Source organism: Alligator sinensis, unplaced genomic scaffold (genome assembly GCF_000455745.1).
Source record: "Alligator sinensis unplaced genomic scaffold, ASM45574v1 scaffold49_1, whole genome shotgun sequence".
Taxonomy (NCBI): Eukaryota; Metazoa; Chordata; order Crocodylia; family Alligatoridae; genus Alligator; species Alligator sinensis.
This window is the reverse complement of record NW_005841970.1, coordinates 149,394-158,797: the sequence shown is the minus strand read 5'-3', so window position 1 is coordinate 158,797 and position 9,404 is coordinate 149,394. Positions and strand designations below refer to the sequence as shown.

At 42.6% G+C, this 9,404-nt stretch overlaps 1 protein-coding gene across 1 annotated transcript in view; it reads right to left on the bottom strand.

Annotated features, from left to right (window-relative positions):
* Positions 1-522: 522 nt before the first annotated feature.
* NPY5R (neuropeptide Y receptor Y5) overlaps positions 523-9,404 on the bottom strand; it is a 9,031-nt gene continuing 149 nt past the window's right edge. Inside the window, exon 2 of the mRNA XM_006020833.1 lies at positions 523-1,869. Coding sequence (XP_006020895.1) covers positions 523-1,869 — 1,347 coding nt within the window. The remainder of the gene's footprint in view (positions 1,870-9,404) is intronic.

Genomic DNA, 9,404 nt, shown 5'->3' with positions numbered 1-9,404 from the left:
GTGTGAGGCAGAGGTATGGGCGGAGCAGGAGTCCCATCATCAAAGAAGGAGATAAATATGTTCTAATCACACCCAGAAACAGAAATTTATTTGTAAAAAATGGTTAGAATAGTCACATATTCTGAACAATAATCATTTAGCAAAATAAATGTCTGGATTACAGCCTCGCTATAATTGATATTGAATAAACAGTTGAAATAATTCATGTTAATTATTGATTTCTTGGACCAAGGTACAGCTGAAACAATATTTGCTTGAGCTATAAAAATGTTTTTTGTACACTGGGCATGATTTCCTTCAAAGAAATAGGCAAGTAAAGAATAATATTATCATTAACCTATATAATCCTGCTCTACACAAATGCACAAGTCATTCAGCCTCTGAGTTAACCTTTCATACCCAAAGTTGATAAATATTGCTAACTACAACTCAGTCACACCTAAAACTGAATATTTCATAGTTCAGTAGGCTCACAGTTGTAACTTTTTGTTTGTTTTACAGTTTATTGTTGAGCTTACAGGATCATGATATTTGGAAGCATGGAATAAGAGATATCAAATCAGCTTTTATACTGTTGTTGAGGAATCCATATAAGATGGGATTCAGGCAGCAGGACATCATGCCCAGTAAGTGACATATACAGTATACTAATTTAAAATGCCTATTAGAAATGAGATGGGCATTAAAATCAGTCACAACATGGAAAAGGTGAAGAGGCATCCAACTGACAGCAAAAACTAATATCAGAGCTGTCAGTCTGCAGAAAACCCGCCGAGATCTTGTCTTAATTCGAGTGATGGATCGGGATAGTGTAATTGCATCCTGCGCATCTGAATTTTCTTCTGGTTTCATCTCAAAGCAGATGGGTACCCCTGGTAGGAACTTACTTGAAGAAAGCTGGCTTCTTTGTGTCCCAGAGGTATCGGGGAGGTTTCCAGAATTATTATTCTGTTGATGCCTTAAAATAGCTGGCATCACACTAGAAGTCTTTTTACTATACCTTCTTCGGTGTTTTCTGACAAATGTGTAACTCCATCCAGAACTGCTGGAGAGCTGTGCCTGGGGTCCACTACTCTTAAGTGGATGAAGTGTGAGGTTTATCATCTCATTTTCTTCAAATCTGTTTTCCTTGTTTGACAGTTTGGAACTTACACTCCTGCAGACACTAGTATGACTTACAGTTAAACAAACCAAGGGTAATATATACTGCATGAATAATAAAGAAATAGTGAAGCTGATTCTGTATGAATCAGACGGCCATGACTCAATACACAAAAGCCTGTTGCCTAGTCCCTCTAGATTAATGGATTCATGGAGATCTACAATTTTGTGGAAAACTGGCAGAGGGGAGCAAATGGCACAACCAAGAGCCCAGATGGTTGCTATTAAGAAATATCCATGTCTTGCTGTTAAATTACTAGAAAGGGGTTCTTTTATCATACGGTATCGAACCACAGCAATAGATATTAACATTAAAGTTGAAACCAGAACTGACACACATTGGAGGAAAGGCATAATATGGCACATGATTGCTCCAAACATCCATTGATCAAGTAGGACAGACGTCAAAGTAAAAGGCGAGCAAAACAGCACAACTAAAATGTCAGAAAAGGCCAAGTTTCCAATAAGAATGTTTATTACTGTCTTCTGCTTGCGTTTTATTAAAGCCATTAGAATAAGCAGATTTCCCAGAAGACCAACAAGACTTATAAAGGTGTACAACCCAATCAGAAAGTACTGTACGTCATCTACACTGCTCTTATAATCTTCCCAGGCAGAAAAATCAGAACTTTTTGTAGTAGCAGAGGTGTTCTCCTTGGCAACGGTCGTGTCATTTTGGTCTTTGAGTTCTAAATCCATATTACAGTCCTGCTTAGAATCAGAAAGACATTAATTAGCAGCTGAAGAAAAGATGACACTGATTTTAATCATAATTTACAGAAACATCTTATTTTCTATTACTTTAGCACATTTGAAAGTATTGTGATAACTATACGTTGTAGCAAATCCTGTATGCCTATAAGCTGACATCCATTTAATTTCCATAAATCTTGGCATAAGTTGTACAGCCTACCTAGATCTCAACACCTTGGTTCTCATATTTCACAGTTATAATTTAAAAGTATGCACTGTAAAACGAGCAATTAAAAATTGCTCAGTGTGGGGAAGACCCTAGACGCCTTACATGAGTGAGCACTTATTCACAAAAGCAGTCCCTATACAGTCAGTGGGATTACTCACAAGAAAACCTGCTCATCAGTGTGGGAGGGGTTCACAATCACAGTTTGGCCATAAGCAAAAATAATTTATCTTACAGGACAACAAATTACACTGGAAGTATTTTAAAATACCTAATGTGTTGAAAGATGGAAATCTTTCTTACCTTGATACAAGGTTCCTGAGTTCCCACTGAGTTCACTGCCTAGCATGGTAATCCCTGAAATAGTAGTCATATTCAACCTGCATCTCTTAATTTGGAATGTTAACAACATTTCAGGGGCAATGCTATAGCCCTTTCTGAGCACATCTAGACATGCAAGTAATGCAAAGCGATAAACTCTGGCGTTTATTGCCATTTGAATGTGCATCTGGAAGCATAACACATTGACCTGGGTTGGAGCAGCCCCAGCTGGTAGGGGGTCGGGGGGGCAGCCTGCCAGCCTGGAGCTGCTTCCCCCAACCCAGCTCAATGTGCTGGGGATGGGCTGGCTGGAGTAGGAGGGTGCTTCAGTGTGGGGTTAGCCAGCAGGCAGCCCCTGCACTGAAGCACTCTCGTGTCCCAGCCAGCCAGGGCGGTGTCTACATGTGCGCTGCTGAGATATCTTATTCTCCACAGCAGGATAGTACTTGAATTTACATAGAGGCACACATTTAGACACCAAGACATTTACTGCACAGCTAATTTTAGTCTACTGTTCAGTAAACTTCTCGTGTAGACACGTCCATTGAGGCGTAATTACCACTAATGTCATAGGGAAGTTTGTCACAATAGAAGGGATACAGAGGCTTCTAAATTATTCTTATTATGAGATGTATCTATATAATGCTCATGAAGTACAGGTTTTAGTATTTAATTATTTCTCAAATAATATTTCCAAAAAACTGAAAAGTGAGGGAAAGATAAAGCACAAAAAAGCCACACGGTCACTGTCAGGTGTTCCTAAATTTTCAGGAATCTTTTGAGCAGAAGTTCTGGAGGTCCTACAAAACAAAGTAACTGGATGCAGTATAGAGAAGCCAGTGCTGTTTTTTTTAATGCAATGACACTGCAATCTTCATATACTTGCTTACTATTTGGGACATATCTAACACATTAGAATCATAGAAAATTAAGGGTGGAGGTGACCTCAGGAGGTCATCTAGTCTGACGCCCTGCTCAAAGCAAGACCATCCCCAACATATCATCCCAGCCAAGGCTTCGTCTAGCTTGGTCTTAAAAACCTCCAAGGATGGAGAATCCACAACCTCTCTGGGTAGCTCGTTCCACTGCTTTACTATCCTCGTAGTGAGAGAGTTTTTCTTAATGTCCAACCTAAACCTCCCTTGCTGCAAGCTGAGACCGTTGCTCCTTGTTCTGTTATCTGCCATCACTGAGAACAGTCCAGCTCCATCCTCTTTGAAATCACCCTTCAGGTAGCTGAAGGCTGGTGTTAAATCCCCCCTTAATTGTCTCTTCTCCAGAAGAGATGCACATTTTTTAGAGGGAGTGGCTTATAAAGGCTACGTGGATCATCCAATAGGCTGCATTTGTAAGGAACCTGCATGTACTGGGGTAACAAAATCAAAGAACAAGGGTGGCTTGAAATTCCTAGAAAGTAGAGGCCTGCTTGTATAATCTATTTTAGTGCTTTAAAACTTTGGACAAGTTTACTAGTCCTGAGAGATATCAGTTAAAAGGCTAAAGTAAACTCACCTTTCTCCTTTTTCCACTCTTGTTTCTGTTGTCATAGCTCTCTAACCTCTCTGACCACCACAGAAAGAACATTTGACCTTTAAATGGGGAGAAATGCCATACCTACCTTCCTCTAGCTCAGAGCTTTCCAAACTGTGTGCCGCGACACATTAGTGTGTCGGCTGCAGTGTGTAGGCGTGTCGCGCGAAATGCAGAAAATTTTGCGGAAGGGCACCGCAGAGCTCCCTTACTCGCGTCTGCTTCCCTTGGCCCCTCCCCCGGAACTGAATTACTGTGTCGCGAAATGATGCATGTCTAAAAAGTGTGTCACCAACATGAAAAGTTTGGAAAGCTCTGCTCTAGCTGCTAATCACCTTCTCAGAGCATACCTTCTTAGTGCACATTGCCAGCTTAGTACCAGTTCTTCCTGCCCCCTACCCTCAGCTACATGCTGTGTCTTCACAGATACTTTCAGATCTAGAGGACGTGGTAGATTTTGGCCACAGGAGAAAGCAGTGATGCATCTAGGGTAGGGCAGCCAGGGCAGCTGCAAGAGGCACAGACTCATGAGTGGAGGTAGGCACAGAAAAAAATGGCTGCCCTTGAAGGTGATTGTGCCAGCAGCATAGCAGCAGCAGCATCCAGAAATCACTCCTGCCCTCACGTACGATGGCTGCCCCAGGCTCCTGGCTATCTCATATTGTCTCTGGGAGAAAATAAAGTAAGCATCCCAGTGGGCCAAGCAAAGATGGCGCCTCTAAAAATTGCTGACTGTCCCTCTTAAAAATTACAAATCTACCACTTCCCTTCATCACAAAACTTACCTACATAGGGAGCAGAACCTAGAGACCTGGCCAGCTCTTAGGCATAAAGCACTCTAGAAAGGGCTATTTACCACTGGTTTTCATTCATGTAAAAGTCTGCTTCCTCTGTCATCTAAGGTGAGAACTATTGGAGGCTTTTAAGACCTGACTAGACAAAGCCTTGACTGGGATGATCTAGTTGGGGATGGTCCTGCTTTGAGGAAGGGGGTTGGACTAGATGACCCCCTGAGATTCCTTCCAACCCTAATTTTCTATGATTCCATTTATTAATGAGTATAATATCCACCATTTTTCCATCATCACCATCATGTGAGAGGGAGAATAAATAGATTTTGAATCTAGTGATTTTTTGTGACAATTTGACAAGTTTGGGATAAAGTGCTACTTAAACACAAACAGGACAAATGTAAGAGCAGGTGGAGCCAATGCGAATAATCTAAATAGTTTATTCATGATGTCATGGAGGAGTGCATTAGTTTAAAGTATGAATCTTTTTCTGGTAACTAGTGATATGATTGGATAAACTATATGGTGGATAGAATATCTGGTGCTTAGGGTAGTACTAAAGCAATGAGATTTGCAGGTGACCTAAACTATACATTACTATACTCCCCATTGTTCAGAAGCTTTTGTGAAGGGACACCTTAACTTGGAATTTTGGGGCATTCTAGTTTATGGGTTTTCAAATAAGTACAGCATTTTCTTAAAAGACTAGCTGAAGTCAGTAATAGATTGATTTTTCAGAAAGGTTCATAACTACAAATCACCCCAAAACAGTGGGAGCTGCAAGTCACAGTGCCTTTGAAAATCAGGCTAAGTTTCTTTTTAGACTTAACGCTATCGATATTGTTTGCCTGGTGAATCTGCAGTAACCACAGTGTAGGGCACTGCGGGGCATCAGATATGTGCACTTCCTGAGCAGGTATATGGTGGAATCCTAGCTCCTTGTGCAGGAGAACTAAACCAGTTCTGCTTCCCCTGATTCAACCAGGAGGAACTGCTGTTTTTTCCTATATTACTGAGGCTGCAATAAACGAATGTGTTTGCATTATGCTGAAAACTCCATTCTAATTTGTGAACATTTTGATGCTGTACTGTTCATGGTGCTGTATCCTATATTTTTGCATGGTAATGTCCATCTTAGCTGAGATCCTGGAAGATTTGTAAGGAGAAATTCTTATATCTAGCAGAAGAGATATGTAGGAAAGATGCCAAGGGTCCTGAACTTGGACAACCCTCCTGCAGATAGATACATCTCAGAACAAAAGGTTGTCTGCTGTCCAAGGGAGCTAGGTCTGGAGTTGTGCTTCTGGTCACCTGAAAGGGATTTTTAAACTTTTAAGTCATCATTACATGAAAAGAGAAGCAGAACTTTCTTTATGAGTTGGTTCTAATCAAACCTAAGGTTCTGTCACCAATCAGCAAACAGAAAAGGAGAGTTCAGGAGGGCCCTTTGACTCTGAAAGGATGCTACCTATGACCAACAGGCTCTTGAAATGATGAGGATGTTGGGGATAGGTTCTGCATAAAGGGGTTTGTTATTTTTGCCTTGATCTGTGCTTTGATTTATGCAGAGGAACTCACAGACAATCTAGGCAATCTTGTTTTAATTCTTGCAGGTGAAACTATAAACAAGATAACCCAAAAAGATGAAGTCTGGGTTCGGCATGTTAAATATATTGTTGCGTCTTAGAATATGGCACTGGTCATAGGGTCTAGGGAAGTGAATGCAGTTGCAGCAAATCCCAGTTACACAGCAGGCCAGTTATCCAGCTGAGCTATGGAAATGTACACTGATGTTATGAGCTATGGTAATAGTTAGAGATCACTGTAATTCAGGCTCTGGCAGGGGGACAAACAGGCTCCCTGTAGGCTCGCTGGAGCCTATTTCAGGCATTTTTCAGGGCGGGCTCTCCCACGCCTCTAATTGGCTGAGAGGACCACTTTTCTGCCATGCTACACAGAGAAAGGGAGGGGGAAATTCCTCACCATTCCTGCACGTCAGCAAACCAAAGCAGGGCTCAACAGAGCCCTGCCAGGAAGGAAGAAGTGCTTGTGCCCCATGCCCGGCTGTGGGAGCAGGCACCCAACATAGGTATGAGTTGGGTTGGAGCAGCCCAGGATGGCAGGGAACCTGGGAAGTCAGCCTACCAGTCTAAGGCTGGTCCCACTGGGCTCAGTGTGCTGTGGAGGGGCTGGCTGGGGCAAGAGGGTGCTTTAGACTGAGGCTAGCCAGCAGGCAGCCCCTGCACTGAAGCACCCTCGTGCCCCAGTCAGCTGGGTCAGCATTGACATGTGAGCTGCAGTGTATGAAAACCTGCTGCAGAGTTTATTAGTTTCCTGAGTCCTAATAGGGTTGCATGTGTAGATGCTGAGACATTTACTGTGGAGCTAAATAGTCAGCTTCACAGTAACCATCTCATGTAGATGCAGCCAGTAAGTCCCTGCTTATGAAGTTTATGCATCTCTGATTAGTTAGTCTATAAGGTGCAAACGTACCCTGCCTTCTGCCTAACTTCAGATTAACACAGCTTCCTCTCTGTGCTCATACATACATTAAAGCAAGAACATCCATCATGAACTAGAAAATTCCTTTCTTGAATCTAGTTCATTTATACCAAATTACATATTTTAATTTTCACCCATCTTTTTATGAGTACTTTAGTCCTCTTTTTCCTTCCCCAAATTATGCTTCAAGAGGTTTTTGGAAATCTAAGTTGATCTAAAGCCTTAAAATAAAAAAGGAGTTTAAAATACCTGCTGATCTCATATTCTCCTGGCATACTATGTTTAATGTGATTTAAAATTAATCTTATTATTGTGCCTTAAGACTTTTGATTATTTAAAAATGCAAAATTAAATAATCCATAAATCAGAGTTTTGGAGGATAAATAGGATGCAAAGTTTTAATGTTTGCTGAAGGTTTTAAAAGGGAAAATCTTAAAGACATAAAAGGCAGTTAGGCACCAACTTCCACTGAAAGCAAACAGGAGCTAGGTATTACATTTGTCCCTCTGAGAGTTTTCTTCATATTAAATGAGACTCCTCTAGGCATGTGTATTGAAAAGTGTCCTTTTCTGGTGTTGTTAACACATTTTAACTCAGCTTTAATTGACTTGGGTCTGTTTAATCTAGTGTCCATAATTGTTCAGTAATGTTAATAGGGACTAGTGGGCCTTGAACAAATGATAGACTCCCAGAAATTTATCATTAGCCCCTGCCCCCCACCCGCCCCCCAGAATCTCCCCTCCCAAAATGCATGCAATAAAATTAAAACATTACTAAAGTAACAAGGCTGTGCTGTTAAGTGCCCAGAAAATAAAAGAGTTGAACACTCAAATAAAAGAGAATCTTAATGCTGCTCTGTTGTAGGCAAGTATTATGCTGGTCTATGATTATATACCTGCTAATTATCTACGCTTGTAGAAAGCTCACTGAATTATGTTGTATTGTTTAAGAAACAATGTCATCATGTAAGTAAAGATTATTGTACCACTTGTGAGCCACAGGACGGAGTTCAGGTTGTGCGTTCACATTATACAGATTCAAGAATTAGAGCTACCATTCCAAATGTTTCTGTTCTTTGACTTGTACAATCAGTGCATTCAGCGGCAAACTCCATTTTGAGAACCCTTGAGATTTCAAATAAGAGTAAAATCATTTCAACCTCCACGTAAAAGTGTCTTCTTGCATGCTAATGTGGCATCTGTCAAAGTGACCAGGGCTGATTAAAAACCCCCCAAAAACAGCAGTTCTCCATCCTGTAAAATAGCTTCCCACTGAAGGCAAAAGTAATCAGTTAAGTAACAATATCCCTCCAAATGCATGCAAAGGGATGTGATGTAAGGTAAGGTGACCCTTTCCTGATCAAAAAAGGGCTACACTCTGTTGCTAACTGATGTACTTCTGAGCGCCTATAGAGTAACTTAACTACCTTCTAGAAATGATGATGATAACGATGATGGTAAGGATGCTAATGACCTTAAGATAGGCACCTGCTTTTTTTAAAATCCAGGGAATAGCGGTAGACTCTAGTTCAAACACATTAAAATCAAGGAGTCTGGCCCCGGTAATTATATGGTAATTAAGCACCTATCTCATCTGAGGAGATGCCGGTCTCCAAACGCTGCCCAGGGCGACGTCCCCAAGGGAGCCGATAAAAGGATCCTTGTCGAGGTGTCTCGGAGGTGGCGGGCGGCAGGGTCTGCGAGCGCCCCGCGGCCGGCCCGGAGGACTTTCACAAGGCCGGCGATTAGAAAAAGTCAGAGGACAAAATGAGCCGTGACTACGGGTTCAAACGCAAGACGCTGCTCCCGGACCGAGGGGATCGCGCTAGTCCTGGATGCTGAAGGATCGCCTGCCCACGGGGTCCCCACGGGATCGCGTTATCCCGGGACCCGAGGGGGACCACCTTATCCCAAGGACCGAGGGGATCGCTCTAGTCCTGGCTCCTCAGGGATCGCCCATCTCAGGCACCTGAGGGGATCGCGGTAGTCCTGGATCCTAAGGGATCGCATTATCTCAAGGAGTGAGGGGATAGCGTTATCCCAGCCTCCAAGGGGATGGCGCTAGCCCCGGATGCTAGGGGATCGTCCATCCCAGCACCTGAGGGGACGGCGCTACCCCTGGGGATGGAGCAGGGCCGGGCCGAGGGCGCTGCACCCACAGTCCCCGGCTCCCAGGGCAGG